The 26,831-nt window shown below is 39.3% G+C and overlaps 1 protein-coding gene across 1 annotated transcript; it reads right to left on the bottom strand.

The window, feature by feature from the left end:
- Positions 1-14,739: 14,739 nt before the first annotated feature.
- On the bottom strand, positions 14,740-18,942 carry LOC131175564 (mediator of RNA polymerase II transcription subunit 25-like). The gene is made up of 6 exons (XM_058140198.1): positions 18,814-18,942; positions 17,407-17,437; positions 16,843-16,909; positions 16,005-16,135; positions 15,152-15,361; positions 14,740-15,046 (listed from the first exon to the last, which is right to left on the bottom strand). Exons 1-6 carry the CDS (start codon positions 18,909-18,911, stop codon positions 15,011-15,013), a joined length of 573 nt encoding a protein of 190 aa, XP_057996181.1. The 5' UTR covers positions 18,912-18,942; the 3' UTR covers positions 14,740-15,010.
- Positions 18,943-26,831: the final 7,889 nt, after the last annotated feature.

Here is a 26,831-nt window from a genome sequence, read left to right as displayed (position 1 = left end):
GTGTGCCAAGTGCCTCCTGTAACTTTCTCCAAAACCGAGAAGTGAACTGGGGCCCTCTGTCAGATATTATGGAAGCCGAAACTCCATGCAATCTGACTATTTCTCGAATGTAGAGCCGCGCGTCTTGTACACGTAATATGTAGTCTTCACAGGCAAGAAATGAGCTGATTTAGTCAGGCGGTCTACAATTACCCATATGGAATCATATCCTCGCGTGGTACGAGGCAACCCAGTCACAAAATCCATAGTAATCATTTCCCACTTCCATTCTGGGATAGGGAGCTCTTGCAGCTTCCCTGACGGTCTCTGATGTTCAAACTTCACCTTCTGACAAGTCAAGCACTTGGACACAAAGTCTGCTATGTCTCTCTTCATACCATTCCACCAATAGCTATCTTTCACATCATGGTACATCTTGGTGGAACACAGGTGGACATCAGCATGCTGTATAGTGTGCCTCTCGCATGATTTCATTCCTGAGATTGTCTACATCGGGCACACATATCCTAGAACCTTGCACTAGGGCGCCATCATTGGCAAATCCAAACTCACCACCTTCACCTTGCTGTACTCTTTCTACGATTTTCATTAATTGTTGGTCTCTGTGCTGGGAAACTCTAACTCTGTCCCGCAAGTCTGGCCTCACTGAAAAATGAGCCAACAATACCCCCTCATCTGTCAGATCTAGGATTAAACCTTGATCCATCAACTCATGTACCTCCTGAATCAACGGTCTCTTCTCCGCTGAAATGTGCGCCAAACTGCCAGAAGATTTTCTGCTCAAAGCATCTGCTACTATATTGGCCTTCCCAGGGTGGTACTGGATGGTGCAATCATAGTCTTTCAGAAGCTCCATCCATCTCCTCTGTCTAAAGTTTAAATCCCTCTGTTGAATGATGTACTTCAAACTCTTATGGTCGGTGTATATCTCGCACACTTCATCATACAGGTAGTGTCTCCAGATTTTTAGTGCAAAGACTACAGCCGCCATTTCCAAATCATGGGTGGGGTAGTTCTGCTCATGCTTCTTCAGCTGCCTTGAAGCATAAGCCACTACTTTTCCATTCTGCATCAAAACACACCCTAGGCCAACTCTGGAGGCGTCACAATACACGGTATATCCTCCACCACTCATTGGTAGTGTCAACACAGGGGCAGTGGTTAGACACTCCTTAAGCATCTGGAAGCTCTTCTCACAGTCATCTGTCCAAATGAATGGAACATTCTTCCTGGTCAACTTAGTTAGGGGAGCCGCTATCCTGGAGAAATCTTGCACAAAACGCCTATAGTAGCCAGCTAGACCCAGAAAACTTCGCACCTCAGTGACTGTTGTAGGCCTAAGCCAATCGATTCTGACTTCAATTTTCTTAGGATCCACTTGAATGCCGTCACTAGAAACCACGTGTCCCAAGAATGAGATGCTTTCTAGCCAAAATTCACATTTTGAAAATTTGGCATATAGCTGGTGCTCCCTCAAAGTTTGCAACACCATCCTCAAGTGCCACACGTGCTCTTCCTTGGTCCGAGAGTATATCAAAATGTCATCTATGAATACGATGACAAAACGGTCCAAAAATGGCTTGAACACCCTGTTCATCAAGTCCATGAAGGCTGCTGGTGCATTAGTGAGTCCAAAAGACATCACCAAGAACTCATAATGACCATATCTTGTCCTGAATGCCGTTTTGGACACGTCCTCATTCCTGATTCTCAACTGATGGTAGCCTGATCGCAGGTCTATCTTGGAAAAGAATCTAGCCCCTTGGAGCTTGTCGCAAGGGATTTTGCGGTCGCCTGAACGAACCCTCACCGAAGTGGGAAAGAGTGAGGAGTTGCCACCTTAGTTTTGAGGGAAACTAAAGAAAACCATTTGGAAAATAAATTGAAATGAAACCACTTCAAGACAGAGATTCTAGGTTCGGGGTCCGTAAACTGGTGGGGAAGGTGTTAGGCACCCCACCTCATCCCTTAATAAGGGTAAGTAGATTTAATTTTGCATTAGTTAGGAGGGCTTGAATGGACATGTTGATCCTTTTGACTAAAGGAGCATTTGATTTTTCACTAAATTTGGATCACCCAGATACATAAGTAAATGAGACAACCTTAGTGAATTGACGTCGCATATCATTTTTGGTTTTGGGTTTGTTTTGCGTGTAGGTTAAAATTAGGTGTGAGAATCGGATAAGAACTCTCCTCCGATCTCTCTTAAATTCTGAGAGGAGATCGGATAAGAATTCTCCTCCGGTCTCTTTTGGGGTATTTAAAATTTAGGATTGAGGATCGGATAAGAACTCTGCTCCGATCTCTTTTAAGTATTCATTAAAATTTTAGCTCAGGGATCGGATAAGAATTTTCCTCCAATTTCTATTTAATGTTTATTAAAATTTTGAGTTGAGACCGGATAAGAACTCTCCTCCGATCTCTATTTAATATTTATTAAAATTTTGAGTTGACACCGGATAAGAAATCTCCTCCGATCTCTATTAAGTATTTATTTTAAATTTTGAGTTGAGAATCGGATAAGAACTCTCTTCCGATCTCTATTAAGTATTTATTTAAAATTTTGATTTGAGACCGGATAAGAACTCTCCTCCGATCTCTATTTAATTAAAGTTTTGAGTTGAGAATTGGATAAGAACCCTCTTCCGATCTCCTTTTAAATTAACAGGGACCTTAATGGGATCTTTCCGATCTCCCAAATTTTAATTTCAGCTACATGTCATAAGGTCCTAAAGCTAAGGATTCTGAAGTTCTAAGGTGCTGGGGGTAAGGCTTCTAATTGATATTTTGTGACTAAATAAGAGAAGCTGGACTGAATTTTGCTGACTTCCCCTAAGGTCACTTTACCAGTACCTATTAATGTCCGATCTATTCTGTTTCGTTTACTTTGGTTTTATTCCACTTTATGGCATCTTGCCGAATTGCCGTTTACGTCAGCCTAATAGTTTGGCTATTTTCCTAACGTGTTATTCAGGCTCTCTCTCTTAAAAGAGACCCTTAAGTTGCAGTTACCTACGTTTTACCCAACCACTTACACGCTACTAGGAGATAGAACACTTGCATTCAGAAATGACGAAGATTAATAAAATGATGGACTAATCACTAAAGAGATAACTCGAGAGTAACATTCTTTGGGGTTCTTTTGCACAGAATGAACTTGGAGAAAATCGCATACGTAAGAAGAACAAAGAAAGTGCGAAAAGTAAACGTAAACACTTAATAAAACAGCAATATGAGCTCTTACCTGTAAGGAGCCAAATCTATTGAAATAACTACGGGGTGACAAATGGTGATAAGACAGCGGACTGATTAGCCTGAGGGCTGATGTTCGTCGTGAACTGAAGGGTGCTTAGCTAAAATGTAATCAGATTAAGATAAAAACCGAGTGGAATGAAGTTGAGCTTGGACAATGGGAATGAAAACAGAGATGATAAAGGGCTGAAAGTGAGAGTGTGACCAGATAATGAACAAACTAAAAATGTAGAGTTCCAGTATTCAGAATCCTTTTCAAGAAAACACTTCCGAAAACTAGTTTCGAAAGTCTTTCTAATCAACACTTCTAAGTAGCAGAGTAACAAACTGAATAAAATTTCAGAGTTCTTCCGCTATAATAACTACCTTTCTTTTTTTGCCCGTCCGTCGAACAGTTTTTCATGCAGGTATTTATAGGAATCGGGTCCTCCCCATGAAGGGTCAGGATTTATTTTGAGGGAGATGGAGGGTCAAGATTTTGAAGGACATGATCGGATGCTTGAGAATTAAAGAGAACCAAAATGAACGACTGAGATTATTCTTCAAAATATTTGTCCTTTTCTTCTTTCAATCTGACGGTCTCAAATCCTCTTGTCCGGAGCGATCTGAGGGCTAAGAGCGAAAGGCGCTGGTCTTGTCGTCTCCTCTCTTGATCCAAGGGCTCCGGGTTCATCCTTACAAGTGAAATCAACGGTGGAGATTGGGATGTACAGAACTGTCATGACATACCCTGGCACTGTGCAAGATTAAGGCGATTCTTAGGCGTGCGGTGGAGATCTCGTCTGCCACGCTTTAACTACCTCTGCTCTGATTCTGACGACGGTTATTTGGGATTTGTCTTATTCTCTTTGTCTTCCGAGCCCTCCCCCTTCTCGATCTTCTTGACACGCTCCTATTCCGATCTCTCATGCTGATCTCCCATCCTCCGATCTCTATTATTCCGATCCCTTAATCAGCCTTGGTCTGGTCAAAGCATTAATTTCCCCTCGATTCCCAAAGCGTCCCGCTGCTTTCGCTCGCAATAAATGCCCATTTTCCCTATATATACCCTGCATTTAAAGAGACTTCCCTTCATCCGATTTCCTCTCTTCCTTCTTACTTCCCAGTTCTAGCTGCTCCGACGGGAGTTCCGGCTACAACTGTGGCTTTGATCCTTTTCCGATGGACTTCCTTACTCCTCGACTGAAAATTTACGACCCTGGTGATCGCATAACCTTGTCTGATGATGGTGAGGGAACTGGATCAATTGACCGATCTGGATTGCGGACCTTGACTGTGCCAATCTCGAGTCGCTCAACTGAGTTTATTCGGCTTCTCATCACATTGGGTGTTCCGACAGCGGCTTTCCTCCACATTGGGTGTTCCGACAGCGTCTCAGTTCGCTGTCGGTTACACCCTTTGGATCAGTCATAATATAGGCTTTGACATAAGCCTCTTTTAGATAGGATGTTCTGCTGGTCTTTAGAGATCGGCCTTTTGATGTAATCAGATCTCTAATGTATTTCGATCTTGAGATCGCCCAAATTATGTAATCTGACTTTTGGAAATGTATTCCGATCTCTTGAGATCGCCCAAATGACGTAATCCGACTTTTGGAAATGTATTCCGATCTCTTAAAAATAAAAATCTTATTTCACCAACTATCATCTTATTGATTATTTTTCGATCTCTGATGTGTTTATCCGATCTGGTTCCTAACTGAACAACCCTTAACTGATCTGCAATTCGAAACATTTATCTAAATATGCCGATCTCTAATTAGCCGTTCTCTTTATGGAATTTGGAGTGTTTGAGAGACGTGTCAGAACAGCTGGCGAATCCCGATGCATTGCCTGGGACATCGTGAGCATTAAATGCTCGGACGAGTATAAATAGGGGTAGGGGTTAGCCAGTTTCTCACTTATGCCATTTTCTGTCTCTCGCGAGCAATTCCAAAATTCTCTCGATTTTTCAAGCTCTTCCAGCTCCGTTCAAGCTCCGGTAAGGGTTTTAATCCTTCTTTTAGCTTTAAGTTTTTTTGTTTTCCTTAAAAATGAGCGGCGTCGAAGGTCAGAGAGCGGCAAGCCCACCTTCCGTCCATGTTTCATGGTCATCTGATGAAGAAGAGGTGGTCGGGCCGAGCGCACAACCAGAACCTCTTAGGGTCTCCGTTCCAGCTCGGGGGCGGATCGCACCATCAAGGCATGCACCTCCTTCGGGGAGGGAGAATCTTCCTATGGATGAGCTGCCGTCGATCTTGCAAGAATCCGATCTGCAATCGTTTAGCCAGGAGTACAACATTGAGCCCGATTCATATGAACTTATCCGGTGTCACGGCGATCACCGAGCCGATCACTCCTTTGAAGAGAATGACATGGTGATGGTATACGAGGAACATTTAAAGGCCGGTCTTCGATTCCCTCTGGACGACTTCTTCAAGGAGGTCCTAAAATTCCACCGAGTGTGCATCGCCCAAATTCACCCTAACTCATGGCGGATCTTGGTAGCCTTCCGAGGCCTGTGTCGAGCTAAGGGAATCAGACCTACGGCTAAGGTGTTCGCCGAACTGCACAGGCTAACTCGCCGAAAGGACGACGAGCACTGGTTCTTTCAGGCAAAGCCTCATTGCGGGCTCTTCACCGATCTGCCCTCCTCCCTTAAAAATTGGAAGAACCGCTTCTTTATTCTGAGGAGCAAAAATCTGACCTGCTTTGAGGACTTCCCCCGTAGCTGGTGGCACCAGGGGCCCTTGCTTCCGAAGCGACCCTGAACCAGGAGGAAAGCTTAATAGTGATGGATCTGAAGAATCAGGCTGCCACTCAAAAGTATTCCTGTTTAGATGCGGGATCGCCGAATCGCACCATTGGACCATACAAATGCTCACCGCCAAGATCGCGAACTTCCGCTCTCGACCTCGGATCGGTATTTTCTACATCTCAGATCTCAGGACCTTAGCGATCTCACTGACCTCTTCTTTGTGCAGGTATGGCGGGTGATGAGGGTTCCAGGAAGCGGAAGAAAGAAAGAGAGATCTCCCGGAAAATAAAGGAGATGAAGCGTTCGGAAATACTTCGAACACCCGGTCATGAACCTAAGGAGGTACAAGGGGACCCGCCCCGACCTTCGGGGCCGCTGACATCAAGCTGCTCGATCTCCTCCTCAACAGAAGAGCCGCCTCCACCTCCTCCGCTTGCTCCAAGCACGTAAAGGGGTCCTTCTCAATCTTCTCGAGAGCCTCTTCTCGTGGTGCTCAAACGTTGATCGAGTCCTCGAAGAATAACCGATCGTTTCGAGAACCCGGTTTGCCAAAGTCTTGGGGTTTTCCATCCGCCTTGGGAGGATCGACAAAGCTATCCCCGGACAGCCTTGACGATATCTTGACTCGATCCATGAGCCTGAACGTGGAGTGTCTGGTGAACCAGACCATAGTTCGGGAAAAGGCTCATCTCCTGGGCAAGGAGGTCGAGAAAAAGAATCAGGAAGTGACTTCCCTCCGATCCCAACTCGCATCCGCTCAGGATTACATATCTCGAGTTGAGGGGCAGGCGAAGTTCTATAAAGACAGGCTGGCCGAACAGAATCATGTTCTGCCTGAAAGGGATCATGCTCTCGGGGAAGTCCGGGCGCTCCGGGCCAATGAAGCTTCTCAGGTCGCTCACTTGTCGAGGAGCTTAAGGCGAAAGACGAAGAAATGGTGACAGGGATAGCTGGTGCCTATGTGAATGCTCAGAAGGACCTCTTGGCCGAACTCCAGAAGCGTTACCTAGAAGAGGACTTCTCTTGGATGGCCGACCTGGCTCCCGGGGGCGAGGGTGAGGATAGTGAAGAGGAGAGAGAGGATGAGCGAAATGTAGTTCAGGCTGGGGGTGATCCCCCAGCCGAATAACTTGTACAAATTTTGCAATGAAATGAAATAGAATGCCTTTTTGTTCGATGAATAGTTGTGATCGGAAAATTTCTAAACCCTTGTTTGTCTGAGTATATTGAAATAACTGGAAGCGATTATTATCCTAAGTGTGAGAGATCGGAAAACACAATATGCATGAGATTGGTAAGGAACCAATGTTAAACAGAACTTAATTGAAAATTTGGCTTGAACATCTAAGATCAGGATCTTCATTAAACCGAATTAGAAGCTTAGCTTGATTATTCCTAAACTTTTAAAAGGGAGGTCGACCATGAATACTGGCAGCAAGGTTCTAGTGTTAGTTCAATTTCGTCTGACAAGAGAGACCGGGAATGTAGTTAACTGGTCAGGATATTTGACAATGGGCTTGAGAGATCGGTGAATGATTGAGAGACCGGTAAGGCTTTGACTGATATGAGGACTTAGCATTGACTCAACTTTCTGTGAAGAGAGTCGGAACCGTGGTTAGATGGCAAGGAGAGACTTAGTGCTAGGGATCGGTTTCGAAGTTTATTGATTCTGGGGATCGGCCAAAATATGGTGTCGACAGAGCTGATCAAACAGATCGTCGATCCGAGGAAGTGGATACTTGTTTTTCACAGTCACCTTGTTCAGCTGTCTGTAGTCAATACACAACCTCAATGATCCATCCTTCTTTCTCACGAATAGAACAGGAGCACCCCAGGGTGAAGTGCTCGGACGTATGAAACCCTTGTCCAAAAGCTCCTGTAGCTGCTCCTTTAGCTCTTTCAATTCTGCTGGTGCCATCCTGTAAGGTGGCATGGATATGGGGTTCGTACCCGGCACAACATCAACGCAAAACTCTATTTCCCTTCCTGGTGGCAACCCTGGAAACTCCTCTGGGAAGACATCCATAAATTCTCTGACAACAGGAACATTTTCCATGTTGACACCTTCTACAGAGGTATCTCTCACTAATGCCAAATACCCTTGGCATCCACGCCTCAACATTTTTCTGGCACTAATTGCTGACACCAAATTATATGGAGCCACGCTCCTGTCACCATCAAAGCTAAACTCTTCCACACCAGGTATGTGGAAATGCACCTTTTTGTTCCTGCAGTCTAAAGTGGCATAATGAGTTGCCAACCAATCCATCCCTAAAATTACATCAAAATCCATTACTGGTAGAGGAACCAAGTCTGCTGGGAGGATCTTTCCATCCACTACCACTGGGCTACCCGGAAAAACCATATCTACATCTATGTTGTCACTAAGTGGGGTAGCTACCGACAAAGGGCATTCCAAAGTGGTAGGGTTTCTACCCAATCTCATGGCAAACACAGGGGAGACAAATGAGTGCGTAGCACCCGGATCTATCAAAACACGAGCTTCATAGGAACAGACCAGAAGAATACCTGCCACAACTGCATTTGAAGCCTGAGCATCCTGGTGGGTCAGGGTGAAAACCCGAGCTTGACCCCTACCCTGAGTGGCGTAACTCGACATCGACTTCTACCTCCCGACCGCCTCCAAATCCACGCCCCCTTGTCCTCGGCCCTATTGGCCACCGAATCGATCGCCGCCATACCGAAGCACCGGATACAATCGACGAGGAACATTTGCAATGTAACCCCGTGACCCCATCCGTAGCTCATCGAACACACTGAAGTGACTGGTTGGCCACACACAAGCATACTCTGAACCCATCAAACAAGGTCTGAATGTCCTCTTCACACTGTGCACAAGGTGCCAAGGAGGATCTGAACTGCACCAATCGCTATACCGAATCGTGACCACCGCCGATCCGTATCTCCGTTCGAATCCTCGTGGTTTGTGTCTAAAACCACTCTTCTTGTTCCTACTCTTTCCTCTGTAATTAGTTTGGCCACCACTTTCCGTAGTGCCCATGTGGGGAACACCTGAAGAACCCTCTGCTCTGTTTTTCTTTGCTCTTCCGCTGTCATCCACAGCATAGCTAATCTCAATCTATCTGGCTCGATCAACCACCACATCAAAAGACTGATCAGACATCATGGCCAGGTTTGCATACCTCCTGTCAAGCCCCTTTAGGAACCTCTTCACCTTCATAGTTTCTCAGCTACTCATCGTAGGGGCATATCTGCTCAATTCCGTAAATTCTCAGAGCATATTCATCTACAGACCTGCCATTCTGTCTTAAGTCCTCAAAGGCCCACTGCTTCTGATCTCTAAAGCTTTCTGGCACAAACCGATTGATGAACAGTTCCACAAACTGAGTCCACGACAAACCCTCCATCCTGGGTAACACGTAGTCATTCATCCATTGTCTAGGCATAGGCCCCATGACGTGCTGTATACACTCTATAAGTCTCCTATCGACCAATCAACTCGCTCCTGCCTGTCTGCAGGAATCCAAAAATCGATATGCATCGTCTGACACATCATAAGTACCAGGCACCAACTTCTTGAAGTTGATGATCTGTTTGTAAGTTTCCCCTCTTGGTGCGGTGGACTGCTGCTGCTGTGGAGGGTGGACCATATACTGCGCCATCATATCGATGGTTCTCTACAATCCAGCTAGAGTAGCTGCCATTGGGTCCATGGGACCCTGTGCCATAAAGGATCGATCTCAGATCGTGGCAATCGCTTCTTCTACTTGAGCAGCTCTAGGCCTCCTACCCCGCCTCCTCGGGGCAGGCGCCTCATCCTGTGCTGACACCTCGTCAGGCACATCTGGTTCTGGTGCAGTGGCAGCTCTCCTGCTTCTACGCATTTTCCTAAAATTCAGCAGCATTAGCCCACAAAATTCAAAACTGCACATTACACAGCTCTATTGACTCATATTTATACACAATATATGAAGCAGAGACTAGAAGCAAAGATGACAATGCAAGACGAATGTGAACCCTAATTTCCGCATGTGACTCCTATTAGACTCTTCCCAATACTTCAGACAACATTCCCTAAGAATCTGGAGCCTAAGCTCTGATACCACATTTGTCACGACCCAACCTATGGGCCGGACCGGCACTAGGACATGGGCCAGCCTAAAGCCCCCGAGGCCCGTAGTAAGCCTAACTGTTCATTAACCCAACTCTAAGGCCCATTTAGGCCCAATATCAAGAAATCAAACGGACAGAGTCCGGCCATAAAATGGACTTTCCAACGGGGAGTTTTCGACTCACCCGACCTGTAAACACAATAAATACTCAATTGGGGAGCTCAGCTCACCCTCCACATACTCATCAGCATAAAAATAAATGGGAGCTCAGCTTCCTCATCCAATCCATCAAAAATGCATATAATATTAAGTTTACAGGTCCAAAATAATAATTTAGTTTACAGATCCAAATCAAATAAACATTTCTAACACATGCGAAAATTCTAAGATTTGACAAGTTTATACAAACATTAGTAATCGACCTGCGAGGGAGAAAGCAGGTTAACCTCAAAAATATCCTCCTGTGGCCTGGAAAAATTTTTGAACAGGAGTGAGCGTTCGACTCAGAGAGTAAAATATCAATCTTAACCATAATCTCTATAACTATCTGAAACTAATGCACCCTGTAGAGTGAAATGCAACATAAACAATATTTTCACATCATAACAGCAAAAAGGTAATTTGGAGCACTCACGCACCCTGAATCATCAATCATAATATATGGGAGCTGATCCCCTATACAGCCCTCTTAAATCCAACCTGGTGCCAGCGAAGAACTCAAGCCGGACTTTCGCTTAATAAACCAAATTGGGGGTCCCAGCGAAGAACTCAAGCCGTGACTACCCCCCGAAGGATCAGGTCCCAGCGAAGAACTCAAGCCGTGACTACCTGTCCTATCCATAGTCCACACCACATCACACGCACGCCAACGCACGTACACTGCTCTAAATTACCACAACAACATCATGGCACTTTAACAGTTATTAATGCAACATATATCGTGCCTAGAGTTTAACTACATAAATATATACATATAAGTGATGCATGGGCATGCTTGAACATATAATAATAGTGAAATTACAATTAAAATTAATATTTTACTCACAGACTTGACCACGGTCACTGTGGCGGCTGGGCGGAGGAAAAAGGCTGTCCCGGCTCACCTGACAACTTTATTACAATCATTTAATAAATTTGACTCAATACAAACAAAGAAAAAGACCAATACGTCCTAAGTCGTGCCGAAAATCCGGCAGAGTCTCCCCTATACCTAGGACCTACCCAACCTTTAAAAGGGCTCAAAACACACTTCTATATTCGCAACCCATATATCCACAACTCAATCACATCACACAGCCCCTCCTGAGCCCATCAAATCAATCATTCATCGCAATATGTAAAATTTCAATTTAGTCCTTATAATTGATCATTTTTGCAAAAACTGCCCAAACAAGCTCTAAAAATTCTAAAACTTTGCCCCGCGGTCCTTAGCAATATTACTAGGCTATTGCAAAAAGAATCATAATTTTCTGAGCTACCACGAATATTTTATGGATTTTTAATCCTATTTAGGCACTAGAAAATTACTAAAAAGCAAGGTTCGGGTTTACCTTTGCCGATTCCGACTTCGGGAACGCGCTCGTGACATCTGACAATGGTGGGGTAGCCAAAACCTCGATCCAATTCGGAGACTTTTCCAGAACGGTGCATCGACCAAAATTCACTGCATCTTATTAACCGCCGAATTTTCGCGAATTGAGGATACCTACACGAAGCCCATAACACGGGGGTTAGTACATAAATTTTTCAGAATTTTCTAAGCTCATTAAATGCTCGGAAAAACATTGCGAAGTTCCGTGGGACCCACCGAAAAACTATGTCGGAAAAATTTGAAATTTATGTCGTCGCGAAGCTCTCGACGAGTGGAGCGTTCTGGTACTCTCGGTTTTCTCGTGGGATTCACGGTTTTCGAGAAATCTGGCCCAAAAGTCGAAATGGGCTAAAAACTTCCCGAGCAAAAATTGGACAAACCGCTCGATGGATTTCGGTGTTCTTGGTGTCTATGGAAAGGTCTCGCCGAGTAGATGATTTTAGACACAAGACCCGGTCCGATTGGTGGCCAGATCGGCCGGATTTTGGTCGGGGAAGTCGAAAAGTCGCAGGAGGAGGCGCTGCGCGTTTTCGGCCGCTTGGGGAGGCGGCCACCGGGCCGGGAGGTCGGGAGTCGCCGGCGAGGTGGGGAGGCAGGGGGAGGTGGCTGGCCGGCGGCAGGGGCAGGAGGAGAGAGAAAAGAAAGAAAGAAGGGGAGGAGGTCGGGACGCGGAAGAAAAGGGAAGAAGAAAAAGGGAGCCGTTCCGATTCCGCCGGTCCGATTCCACCGGTCCGATTCGGTCCGGTTCGATTCAGCCGGTCCGATTCAGGATACAAAATTTTGAATTTTTACTCTGCCTCGGGACCGAAAACGAGGTCCAAAAATTCCAAAAAAATCCAGAAAACTCAGAAAAATACGTAGACTCTAAATATATTTTTAGTTTTGCCACGTGGTCTTTAAATTAATTTTTAAAAATCATCAAATTTTATATTTTTGGAAAATCGAACCCGATTTTTAAAATCCGAAAATCTCAAAAAAATTTCTAAAATTTAAATAAAATTAAAATACAAAAAATGCTCATAAAATTTAAATTTTTGGGGTGTTACATAGACAAGTAGAGCACATTAGTTTAGAAGATAGAAAGAAAAAAAGGGGTAGACCTAAATTGACTTGGAGGAGAGTAGTACAATATGACCTAGAAGCATTACACATTTCTGAGGATTTAACCCAAAATCGTTCAAAGTGGAGAAAGCGAATCTATATAGCTGATCCCAAATTTTTGAGATAAAGACTTAGTTGAGTTGTATTGTATATAAACCCTTTTCAACTCACTCAACAACAGCACAATCAAGTTTTTTTTTTTCAAACATTAGTAATCTGCATGAATTTTCCAAATAATAAGTGCATACAACAGCGTTATATGCAATACCCTTTTATAAGTCCATGGTTTAAAAACAAGTTTATGTTTTAATCGGTGCTTTCATTTATGTAAGAATCCATTACCACAATTCCACAAAATTCAAACAGTTGAATCCTCAAGTCTGTGGTCAGTGGTCGAATGAATAATGCTGACTAAGCTAAAAGAGTAATGAGTTAACAAAGAGCAGGCCGATTGAGACGCTGACTACACTAGACAAGAGCTTCATGCATGCTGCATAATACAAATTAATAACCCAGCTCTAGGGGTGTAAACAAGTAGTGTGGCACTTTGAATAGCTCAAACTTGGCTTCTTATTTTCTTTTCAAAGCTTTAGCTTGATTCAAGTTTAAATAATTAAGCTTGAACTCAGCTTGTCTGATTTATATAAAACTTGAGCTCGACGCATCTTAGACTTATTCAAACTCTGGTAATTTATTGGATAGGCTTAGGCTTAAGATAAAAATATTTCATTGTGTTAAACCATAACCCATCCTTAATCGGTTGGCACTAGGGAAATGCCCATGCTCTTGCACGTGGATTTATAATTTTATTTTTCAGTATTTAAATTATTAATATATTTATATTTACAATTAATATTAATCAATTATAATACAAGGAATATAAATTTAATATTATATAAATTACTAAAATGGTTCTAATTAGTTTTTTATGTGAAGTTTCATTTAATCATTAACTTGATTAAGTTTTTAAATCTTTTACTTGTATATTAATAAGGTATATAATTTATTACCTTCTATTAGTTTTAAATTTCATAGAATTCAATTAATTTTAATTCATTGTATTGTGTTCTTAATTAAGTTACAAAAGGATTAGTTTTTTAAAAAAATATTACTAATTACTTTTTACACCTAATATCTTAGTTCATTAATTTGTTCAATGATATAAATAAATTAGTTATCATAAAAATTTTAATCTTAAGTATTTCTTTATATAAATAACAAAATATATTTTTTAAATTTAATTAACAAATTTTTAAAAAATATTTACATATTAAAACATAACTAAATTTATTTTAATAATTATTTATAAAATATATAAAAATATAAACTATAATAAAGCATTATTATTAATTTTATAATTTTATAATAATTATTTAATAATATATTGGTTTAACCACTGGTTAACCCTTCACCTTCGTCAGTTTAATGACTGAGTTAGATTTTAAAAAAAATCAGTCACAAAATATTATCTAATTGCATTATAAATAATTTTTAAATTAAAAAATAGTTGTCACCATACCATTATGTTTCTGGTTATTCTGTTTAGTACAACATATCTCATTAGATTCTGTTTCAAACCTAACCAGAAAAACCAAATAGCTTATTACAACTAACTATATAACCAACCAACTAGATAGAATAAACTAAACCATTTTTTTTTTTTTTTTAAGTATTGAGATTACTGGAAAGCTTGGGCCTTCAAATGCTAAGTTTTGGGTATAGGCTAATGGGCTAGACAAAAGAGAAGCTTTTAAAAATTTGGCAAAATAACTGAATTAAACTGAAAAATTGAAATTCTAAAAAGTATCTAGCTGAACCAAACCAACTAGTTATAACTAAAGCTGCTCATCCATAATGGTTCAATAATAATAATAATAATAATAATAATAATACATCCCAATAAAATTAATATATTTAATTTAATATATAATAATAAATTGATTAACAATTAGACTAACTGGCCTATAAAAAAGCTAGTTCATGGGCTTAGAAATGAGTTGACTCACGAGTCAACTTGCGACCTTAAATGAGCTAAGTATTAATGAGCTCAAACACATCATGTTTAGCAAACAAGCCTCAAAATCAGGCTTGAACTCGAATTAAAGCAAACGAGTCAGGCCAAGTCACTACTCAAGGCTTGGCTCATTTACAACCCCATCACCATGAGAAAGAGAGAGAGAGAGATAAAGAGAGATCAACATTCTTACCGCAATGTAGATTGCTTAATTTTTGGCAGCTATTTTGGACAGATGACAGACAGAGAAACAGAGCACTGTAATGCAAACTAGGGGTCAGTGACCAGATGGAGAGCAACATTCAAGAGAGAAGTTACCACTAGTAAATTAACCAAGAGTCCAAGAAAACAATATAAGCATACTTGAGGAAATGATTTCGCAACTGTCTCTGCATCAGATAGGCAACTTTCTGTTTGTGGATCAATATATTGACTCTGCTCCAAATTTTGTATTTGTGGTCGATAGACTGGTGTTGGCAAGGGATAAGGGTTACTTGCTGCAATAAGAACACAATGCCTTTGTCCATCTATATTTTGTTGAGGTTGGCTTCCATTTGGAGCATAAGGGAACATCTAAACGAAGCAAAAAAAAGTAAACTGGAGAAATACCCTTTGCAATTGAATAATAAAGTTATTAAATCTAACTTGTTGGCTATTGCTAAACCCTTTTTTCAATTCAACTTCTATGCAACTTTACAATCAATGATTAATAGCAATAAAGATAACAACAACTAAAGAACTTCCAAAACCTCTTTCCCAAACCATGTACACGTTAAGTCGATAGAACAATCAACAAAGAGCTCACAAGTCACATCCATTAAGACAAGTTAAGAGGAGAGTGATTGAAATATTGGGGCATGCTTAGGGTAGACCAACAACACCAATACAGAAAAAACCATATATATTAATTACAGGAGCGAAGGAGGTGAAGGTTAGATCTAGGCTGATTTTAGTCAAAACATTGGAAAAGGCTTTAGTAGCATTAGATACTTCTACTAATGTACTGATAAAATAAGTAGAATGAAATTAAATGATCTATATAACTGACTCAAAATAAAATGGGACTAATACTTAGTTGAGTTGAGCTTTTCCTCCTTAAAAGAAAGCAAAGAAATTGCAATAGCTACCATCACCATAGCAAGGCAAAAGAATTTCTATAGGAATTAAAAGAGGAAAGAACTCAAAAGACTAAAATATAGAATGAAACACTTCATACCATTAAAGCTTCAGAAAGACCTTCTGCAATTGCAGCGTCATTGAAGCCACCACCAGCAAAAGGAATGGCCGCTAACCATTGTAAAAAGATGTCAACATCTCTTGTCCAGCCAGTCCGTTGCACTAAGCAAGCTAAATGAAGAATAATAAAAAAGAGAATTGCACTTTGCTCATTAGCCAAGTACAGCAGAGCAAAATCGAGATTTAGATTTCACACCACTATGGCATATATTAAGGAACAATTACAGATCCAACATGTTGTGATATCAATGCAAACCAAGCTCACAGTATTATCAAAATATGTAATAATAATCGAACATTTTTTTCATTTACTGTCTAAAATTTTCAAACTAAAGGAGATTATGGAAAGCATGTTCAAAATTATTGTGATTTATCAGGATTCTGTTTGTGTGGGAAAATTTAATCTGGGCACCAACGAAAGACAAGTACAAAAACTTTAAGTTTGATGCATAAACATCAAGTACATGCCGTCATGTGCGCAAGAAGTTCTTTAGAACTTTGACTCAAACAAGGAGTCCAAAATTACAAAAATGAAATTAGTTTCACAACTTAATTCTAAATCAACAAGGTAATTCTATTTCTTTCCTTAAAAAAAAAAAAAAAAAACAAGGTAATCCTATTTCAACTCTACAAAGCCCTAAAAAAACCTTGTGCAGGCCAAACAAATGCTTCAAGTGAAGATTAAAGATGAATGCAAGCAGAAATGCTGCTTTATATTTTATTCCCCAAAAAAGTAGATGATGCCAACATGCAATATTACCATCAATCAAAAGATAATTTTTATAAGGTGAATCAGAAGGATAAAGAAAAAGGCATACCAGAATAAGATCCATGAGAATTAAATGTGACCAGTAAGAGCTCGACATTATTAGAAGGTGAAGGTTTCTGTGTTTCATACAAAGAAAATTAAACACATAAACGACAACATATGAACATTTACAAGGCAATAACCATGCAATTAAAGCTTAGAAATGAATTCACATAAAATAAAATGGTGGTAAAATTTCCTATTCCATCTAAGTAATTTATTTGCATGGCGTATGCATATATATATATATATATATATATATTTTTTTTTTTTTTTTTTCATCGAGACGTCTACTTGGTAAGACCAACAGTTCAAACCAAACCTTGCTAAAACTAGGATGGAAGAAGACTAACAAAAGACGATATGAAGAGAGAATCAAGAAAAGACCCTTAGAGGTAGAACATAGTTTTAGAAAACTTAAGAGATGCCAAACTATTCTTAAATCTATTGAAGTTCTCTAGGGGTATAGATATACGATTTGACCACTCATTTCCCCCATAGTGTTTGATTGAATTTAAGATTTCAGTAATAGGATCATGATTGTTATAACTCCATCAAGGTGAAAATAGATTACCTGCCCAGTTAAGTCACCACCACAAAAAGACCTGCACATATTGATCAAGGGTTATTAGTGTATATGACCAAACACATGTGACATGAACAGAAATAAATAATCATACGCTGATACCATTTAATATTAATCCATCAAATGCTAACAAAGAAGTTCTCAAGATGGCCAACATCCCCATTATGAACCTTACATCATAATTATTGAAGCTGCTATACCAAAATATAAAACCATTAGGGATTTGAATTTAGTGGTGGTGGACTTTTTATATGAAAAAAAAGGCCCAAAAATAAGAATTACAGGTGAAAGAAACTCATCACCTATGTGATGAGATAAAGTGCCAATTAAGGTAAAGGGATTTATATAAACTCTAAAATTATATATAACTAAATTTTAAGTTATAAAAATTTTAAATTTATATAAATTTTAAAATTAAATTAAATAACAAAAAAAAAACAATTGTAAATGCTATAAATAATGAAGGATGATTTGGGAAAAACTAATGTTCCCCCCTCCATTCACACATTTATATATTATATGGAAATAACTAATCTTATTACTACTAGGATTACAAATTGTTAAAAAAGAAACCCTAATTAAATTGTAATAAGGAATTCTAAATAAAAATAAACTAGAAAAATAATAATAAACCTAATAGAATGATAATAATAGAATTCCCAAATAGTAGAACTCTAAACTCCTATTTCTACAATGAATATAATACCTAAGTTTAAGCTTCTTCCAGTACTGATTACTATGTTTCATGTTCACGCATCTATTCTAAATACCATGATGATCTACATTCCAGGAGAACCTGTTCCAAAACATTGGTATTGTATGCTCACCAGAACTCATCTATCACAAAATTGAAATCTTGTAATGCAGTCTCTTTTTCACCTTTTATTATTATGTATTAGACATGAGCATCCCTTGATAACTCCATGAGTTGCCCAATTTTTTTTTTTTTCCAAATTATTAAAAGAAGAGTAAATTGCAGTGTGCACTGCAGCATTGTCATGCATCAGAGATGCATAGTGTATCTAATTGATGCATATCGCTTACACAAAAAGAGACTGTTTTTCCATACAAGTAGTCCTCTAGGACACCTTCATTGCCTCATCTGTTTTTCCCATCTTTTAAGAACTAATAACCCTTAAACCTCCACCTATTTCTTGATATATGTTTTAGTTTTAATTTTAAGATAAAGCCTATCCAGTTAATAGAAGGACAACTATTAAGATAAAGCCTATCATATTTCACTTTGTATAAGCACTATTATACTACATATTAAATACTGGTTCAGTAATCAAATAGCCGTAGAAAAAGGGACAACTAATTATCTAGTGTCATGTTCACCACATAAATTAAAAGTTCATTTTTTTTACAGGAACGAAGCAAGCACGCCAAAAATACCCGATGATCTTTTCAAGGTAATCAGAAAGGATCGTCTGCCAGAAGGGGCCCATGGCCGCGGAGCCTTCAACGGCCACGATCAGCTGCTTCTCTGCCATAGGACCGCCTTGAAAAAAGAGAAGATCAAAGCTTTGCTTTCTCTTCTTTGTTAAGCTAGTGTAGATAGGTGAACGCGCTGGTGAAATGGAAATTAAAAAATAAATCAATTTCCTTTTTCTCTTTTCAATTTTGAATTTTAATATCTATATGCATATTTATATTTATTTAGTAAATTTTTGAATTTTTTCCTTATTTATCAATATTTTGGTCGGATCAATTAATATATTTTTAAATTTAAAAATTAATACTTTATATAATTATTAATTATAATATTAAAAAATAATTATATTAATTATATTTATTGTATATCATTAATTTTATAAATTTAAAAATTAATTTTTTGTATAGTTATGAAATATGTATTGAATCAAAGATATTTTTATTTTTAAAACATTAATATTTATTTATAATTAATTATGACATTTGGGAATCTAATCATATCATTAAATATTGAAAGTTTATCGTATATAAATATTGTGAATTTAAGTATTGAAAAATTTTTAAATTTTTGCATTATTTTATTTTTGAAGGAAATTTTTCATTTTAATATTTTTTTTATATTTTGATTGAATTATTTAAGATTTTTTAAGTTTAAAAATCAATATTTAAAATTTTAATTATTACATTATTTATAGTATTGCTTTGAACTTTAGAGATTTTATATTCTATCCCCCAATTATAAATGCTTATAAAGTATTATTATATGATTGGGATTCTTTTATTGTGAATACTTTTTACAAAAAATTATTTAATATAATTTTACGAATTTATCTCATCTCTCCTAGTGTCTTGAATGAATTGCAATACAATTTATAGAAAAAAAAGCGTACTTTTTTATTTTTATTTAAGTAATTGTGTTAATAAAAAAATAAAATAAAACATAAAACATAAAATAAGATAAAACTGCAAAATGAATAAATAAAAATTCTTTGAACAACTCAAAGTATAGGGAAAGATCATAAAAGACTTAACAAAAGTACTATATGTCTTATTTAATAATAATAAAAAACTCTATATCTGTTATATTTGATTCTATTTTATATTCAATTTTAATAATATACTTTCATTAAAAATGCTCCAAATCACTCTCGGACTCCTAGACCTCCTCAAATTTGGAAATCCCTTGCTCTCAATTACGTAAAATGAAATGTTGACACAACTGTTTTTGGTAAGCTTGGCCCTGCTGGTAGTAGCAGAGTTCTCAGGAACTCCAATGGAAATTTTCTCTGTATCTTCTCGGGGCCGTGTGGCGTATGTGACTCAAATGAGGCTGGAGTTTGGACAATAAAGAGAGCACTGCAATTATCTGTTAGACTTATTATTGAAAATGTAACGCCCTAAATTTTTAAATAATAATTTTATATGTAATTATTAATATTTTATATTATTAAATATTTTGAGAATTTATTTGAAATTTTTTGAATTTTAAAAATCAAGTTTGATTTTTTAAAAAAAAGAAATTTCATTAATTTTTAGAAATTAATTTAAAGAACATGTGACAAATTTAAAAATATATTTAGACTCCACGAATTTTTTGAGTTTTTTATAATTTTTTCAAAATTTTTGGACCTCGTTTTTTGTCTCAGAGCAGAGTAAAAAATTTAATTTTGGGTATCCTGAATCGAACTGGTCAAATCGAACCTAATCAGATTGGACCGGTTCCTCTTCTATTTCTTCCTCCTTCTCCCGCACTCCCGACGTCCCTCCTCTCTCTCCCTTTTCTCTCTCCTCCTCCCTCCTCCTTGCCGGCCTCCGCCTCTGCCTCCCCTCCCCTCCCCTCCCCTCCCTAGCCTGCCAGTGACCTCCAAGCCCCCTTCCCTGCCACCGATCGCTCTCCAAACCGCCGGAAAAGGCCAAATCTGGCCGATCCGACCACCAATCGGACCGAGTCTTATCCCAAACACTTTTTACTCCTCGAGAGATTTCTATAGACACCAAGATCACAAATTTTCATCAAGCTGATTGTCCAATTTAAGCCCGGGAAGTTAGGTTTACTACGGGCTTTGGGGGCCATATGCTGATCCGAGTCCTAGTGTCGGTCTAACCCATAGTTTAGGTCGTGATAAAGTTAATATCAAAGCTTAAGCTCCAGATTCTTGGGAAGTACATGTCTAAGGCTTTAAGAAGAGTTTTGTTAGCAGGTCACATGCGGAGTATAGGATCCATGTTCGTCCTTGCATCTAGCTTCTGCTTTATGTACCTGTATGTGAGAATACGTTATAAAGATGTCGAGTATACTGTTTTAGATTTTTGTGAGCTAATGCTGCTAAATTTTAGAAAAATGCGTAGAAGTAAAAGAGCTGCCATAGTGCCAGAACAGGAAGTGTTAGACAAGGTGTCGACACAAGGTGAGGCGCCTGCCCCAAGGAGATGGGGCAGGAGACCTAGAGCTGGTCAAGTAGAAGAGCAGTAGCCACCAGTTCAAGAACAGTCTTTCACAGCCAAGGTCCTATGGATCCAATGGTAGCTACTTTAGCTAGTCTATAGAGCACCATTGATATGATGACACAATATATGGTCCGTCCTCCACAACAATAGCAGCCCACAATACAAAGAGTGGAACTGTATAAGCAGATTGTAAATTTCAAGAAATTAGTGCCGAGTACTTATGACACTACGAATGATGCCTATCGGTTTCTAGACTCTTGCAGACAGGCAAGGATGGAGCTGCAGTTAACTGATAGGAGATTAATAGAATGTGTGTAGCATGTATTGGGGCCCGTGCCTAGACAGTGGATGTCAGATCATGTGCTTCCTCGCATTAAAGGGCTATAATGGACATAGTTTGTTGAGCTGTTAATAGATTTGTGCCAAAGAGTTTCAGAGATCAAAAGCAGTGGGCCTTTAAGGCCTTAAGACATGATGGTAGGTCTGTAGATGAGTATGCTTCTGAATTTCTAGAGCTGAGCAGGTATGCCCTGACAATAGTGGCTATAGAAAGCATGAAAGTGAAAAGGTTTCTGAAAGGACTGGATAGAAAGTATGCAAACCTGGCTATATTATCAGATCAACCATTTGATGTGGTAGTGGATAGGGCTAGGCAAATTGAAATTAGGTACATAAGAGATGATGGGAACAGAGCAAAGGAAAATAGGACTGAAGGGTCATCCAGTTTCCCACAGATGCACACCATAGGTGGCAGCCAGAGCCACCACAGTGGAAGGATTAGAGGGAATAAGAAAGCAGGCCACAAACATAAAACCAGAGGATTTATGCCAAGTTATGGTTCAAGTAGTGGTCAGAGTTTAGGCTACAGCAGTTCTAGATCTGGTTCAGGGTCCTCCTTGGCGCCATGTACACAATGTGGCAGATCACACCTGGGGCCTTGTTTGATGAGCTTTGGTGGATGCTTCAGATGTGGCCAATAGGGACACTTTGCCAAGGAATGTCCCATGTTCAGCGAGCACTTGATGGGCTCACAAGGTTCTGTTTGTAATATGCCCCATCAGATGCATCGTGGCACATCCGGTATGGCGAGTAGTCAGTATAGTAGCCAACAGGGCTGTGGATAAGGAGGACATAGATTTGGAGGTAGATCTGGAGGCAGAAGTCAACTTCAGGGTTCTACAGTTCAAGGCAGGGGTCAGGCTCGAGTTTTCACTTTGACTCATCAGGATTCCCAAGCTTCAAATATAGTTGTGGCAGGTATTCTTCCATTCTATTCTATTGAGGCATGTGTTTTGATAGATTCGGGTGCTACACACTCCTTTATTTTCCCTGTTTTTACCCTGAGGTTGGGTAGGAATCCTACAGCCCTAGAGTGTCCCTTGTCTGTAGCTACCCCTCTTAGTGACAATGTAGATGTAGACATAATTTTTTTGGGTAGTCCAATCGCAGTGGATGAGAAGATTCTCCCAGCAGATTTGATTCCTTTGCCAAGGATGGATTTTGATACGATCTTAGGGATGGATTGGTTGTTAACTCATTATGCCACCCTAGATTGCAGAAATAAAAAGGTGTATTTCCATATACCTGAAATAGAAGAGTTCAGCTTCGATGGTGATAGAAGCGTGGCATTGTACAACCTAGTGTTAGTTATTAGCGCCAAAAAGATGTTGAGGTGCGAATGTCAAGGATTTTTGGTATTAGTAAGGAACACATCTATTGAAGGTGTCAATGTAGGGGATGTTCCTATGGTCAGAGAATTTGTGGATGTATTTCCAGAGGAGCTTCCAAGGTTGCCACAGGAGAGGGAAATAGAGTTTTGTGTAGACATTGTACCAGGTACTAACCCCATCTCTATGCCACCTTATAGGATGGTACCAGTAGAGTTGAAGGAACCAAAGGAGTAACTATAAGAGCTTCTAGATAAAGGTTTCATCTGTCCAAGTACTTCACCTCGGCATGCTCCTGTTCTGTTTGTAAGGATCAAGGATGGATCTCTGAGGTTGTGTATTGATTATAGATAGTTGAATAAAGTGACTGTTAAGAATAAATATCCACCTCTTCGGATTGATAACCTGTTTGACTAACTACAAGGAGCGAGGTACTTTTCCAAAATAGACCTGCGATTAGGTAATCACCAACTGAGAATTCAAAGTGAGGATGCGCCAAAGACTGCGTTCAGGACTAGGTATGGTCATTATGAATTCCTAGTGATGTCTTTTGGACTTACTAATGCACCAGTGGCCTTCATGGACTTAATGAATAGAGTGTTTAGGTCATTCCTGGATCGCTTTGTCATTGTATTTATAGATGACATTTTGGTGTATTTTAAAACCAACGAAAAGCATGTTTGGCATTTGAGGATGGTATTGCAGACTTTGAGGGAGCACCAATTATGTGCAAAATTTTCAAAATGTGAATTTTGGCTGGAAAACATCTCATTCTTAGGATATGTGGTTTCTAGTGAAGGTATTCAAGTGGATCCCAAGAAAATTGAGGCAATAACTAACTAGCTTAGGCCTACAATAGTCACTGAGGTGCAGAGTTTTCTAGGCCTAGTATGCTATTATAGGCGCTTTGTGTAGAATCTCCAGGCTAGCAGCTCCCCTAACTATGTTAACTCGAAAGAATATTTCGTTCTTTTAGTCAGATAAGTGTGAAGAAAGCTTCCAGAAGCTTAAAGAATGTCTAATTACAGCCCTTGTGTTGACATTGCCTATGAGTGGAGAAGGATATACGGTGTACTGTGATACTGCCAGAGTTGGGTTAGGGTGTGTTTTAATACAGCACGAAAAAGTAGTGGCTTATGCTTCAAGACAACTAAAGAGGCACGAGCAGAACTACCCCACTTATGATCTAGAGAGAGTGGCTATAGTGTTTGCATTAAAGATTTGGAAACACTATCTCTATGGTGAAATATGTGAGATATACATTGATCGTAAAAGCTTGAAGCATATTTTTCAGCTAAGGGACTTTAATCTAAGGTAGAGAAGATAGATGGAACTTCTAAAGGATTTTGACTGCACCATTCAATATCACCCTGGAAAGGCAAATATAGTGGTAGATGCTTTAGGTAGAAAATCATCGGTCAGTTTGGCGCGTATAGCAATAGAAAGGAGGCCATTGATCCAGGAGTTATATGAATTGATGGATGAAGGACTAGTCTTGGATATAGCAGATGCAGTTGCACTCTTGGCACATTTTAGGGTAAGGCTAGACCTACAGGACAAGATCAGGGCTTCTAGCATAGGGACCCATAATTAATTAGAATTATGGAAAGGGTACAGTAGGAAGAAGACTGTGAGTTTGGGTTTGGTGCAGATGGTGCTCTTGTGCAAGGCTCTCAGATATGTGTGCCAAACATGGACAACCTTAGAGCTGAGATCATGTAAGAGGTGCACTACACACCTTATAATGTTCACTCAGGCTCCACCAAGATGTACGATAATGTTAAGAATAGGTACTGGTGGAATGGCATGAAGAGAGACATAACAAATTTTGTGTCCAAGTGCTTGACTTATCAAAAGTTGAAGTTTGAACATCAAAGGCCATCAGGGAAGTTATAAGAGATTTCCCTTCTGGAGTGGAAATGGGAAATGATTACTATAGATTTCGTAACTAGGTTGCCTCGTACCACACATGGATATGACTCGATATGGGTGATTGTGGATCGTTTAACCAATTCAGCTCATTTCTTACTTGTACGAACCACCTACTCTGTTGCCCAATATGTTAGACTCTATATTCATGAAATAGTCAAATTACATAGAGTTTCTGCTTTCATAATATCTGACAGGGGACCCTAGTTCACTTCTCAGTTTTGGAGAAAGCTGCAGGAGACACTTGGCATACAGTTAAACTTTAGTGCAGCCTTTCACCCTCAGACACTGGAGGATATGCTTTGTATGTGTGTCCTGGATTTTGGAGGTCAATAGGATAATCAGCTACTATTGATGGAGTTTGCTTATAATAACAACTATCATTCTAGCATCAGGATGGTACCTTGTGAGGCACTCTATGGCAAGAAGTGTAGGTCCCCTCTGTATTGGACAGAAGTTAGAAAGGCAAAGGTACATGATGTAGACTTGGTGCAGTACACTTCAGAGATGGTCTCTTTAATTAGGGAGCGATTGAAAACAGCTTTCAGCAGGCAGAAGAGCTACACAGATCCTAGGCAAAAAGATGTAGAGTTTGCAGTGGGTAACTATGTATTTCTGAAGGTCTCCCCTATGAAGGGAGTTATGAGATTTAAAAAGAATGACAAGCTGACACCCTGATATATAGGGCCTTTTTAGATCACAAACAGGGTGGGACTAGTTACCTACCGGCTAGAGTTACCACCAAGCATTTCATATATCCACCCAGTGTTCCATATCTCCATGCTTAGGAAGTACATTCCTAATCATTTCTACGTGCTACAACCTGATATAGTGGAATTGAATGAAAACTTAACCTTTGAGAAACAGCTTGTGGCCATAGTGAACTATCAGATAAGGCAGTTAAGGTCAAAGTAGATCCCTATGATTAAGGTTTTGTGGAAGAGCCAATCAGTGGAAGAATGCACTTGGGAGTCAGAGCAGGATATGCGCAGTAAGTACCCATACTTATTCAATATGTAATCTTATATTTTTATTCTGCCTTGTGTAAAATTCGGTGACGAATTTTCTGTAAGAGAGGAAGAATGTAACACCCCAAATTTTTAAATAATTATTTTATATGTAAATATTAATATTTTATTTTATTAAATATTTTGAAATTTTATTTGAAATTTTTTGAAATTTAAAAATTGGGTTTGATTTTCTTAAAATAAGAAATTTCATTTGGCCCTGTGAGCGGGATCGCCTTCTTTCCATTTCTCGACGGCTTGCTCTTCCTGTTTAAGTAGAGTTCAAAAATAGAACAGAACACTGAACAGTTAATGGCTAAGAAATTTTGTGAAACAAAATATATAATCTTGTGGGTGTTAATTAGGGAAAGCCAGAATCCATGGTCATATTCTCACCTTGGAAGAGGAAAGAGAAGTTGAAACCATTTTAGCAAGCAAAGATGACTCAGTCTTGAGGACGCCCCTCAATGTGGGAGTTCAGTGATCATCATGATGTATATGTAGTGGTCTACGGTGGCTCAAATTTTTTATTGGAATAAAAATGAGGAAAGGGAAATTTTTTTTTTTGGTTCAGTTTTGTTGCTTCCCCTGGATCTTTTCAGTCCTACCTCAGAAGAATGCTCTTTCAGTATTTACAGTAACACAAAGAAAATGGAGAATCTTTTCTCATATTTAAAGCGCCATTAGAGCCCACCACCACCAACTTGCCAATGGGTTTGTGCCAATTAAAAAAGATTAAACTTGGATAATGCACATATAATTACTTGACAAGCTAGTAAAGCATGAAGAGACGGCTTCCAAGGACAACACATGAAAGGTTGTGAATGTAGCCTATGATTTAGAAAGTATTCATTGCAATCCTACTTTAACTTCCCTCTTGAATAAAATTATAGCTTCTTAGAATTGAGGAATTTCTAGACTTTGAGCC

This window comes from Hevea brasiliensis, chromosome 17 (assembly GCF_030052815.1).
Source record: "Hevea brasiliensis isolate MT/VB/25A 57/8 chromosome 17, ASM3005281v1, whole genome shotgun sequence".
Lineage (NCBI taxonomy): Eukaryota > Viridiplantae > Streptophyta > Magnoliopsida > Malpighiales > Euphorbiaceae > Hevea > Hevea brasiliensis.
Note: the sequence above shows the minus strand (reverse complement) of the source record. Positions and strands in the feature narration are given on the sequence as shown.

Excerpts from the sequence above, each read along its gene's own strand:
- LOC131175564 (XM_058140198.1), bottom strand. The coding sequence starts at position 18,911 with ATGGCAGAGAAGCAGCTGATCGTGGCCGTTGAAGGCTCCGCGGCCATG. Across the intron at positions 15,362-16,004 it reads GTCTTTCTGAAGCTTTAATG|ATGTTCCCTTATGCTCCAAA; the intron begins GTATGAAGTGTT and ends TGCTTCGTTTAG. Across the intron at positions 15,047-15,151 it reads TTGCGAAATCATTTCCTCAA|TGCTCTGTTTCTCTGTCTGT; the intron begins GTATGCTTATAT and ends TTTGCATTACAG.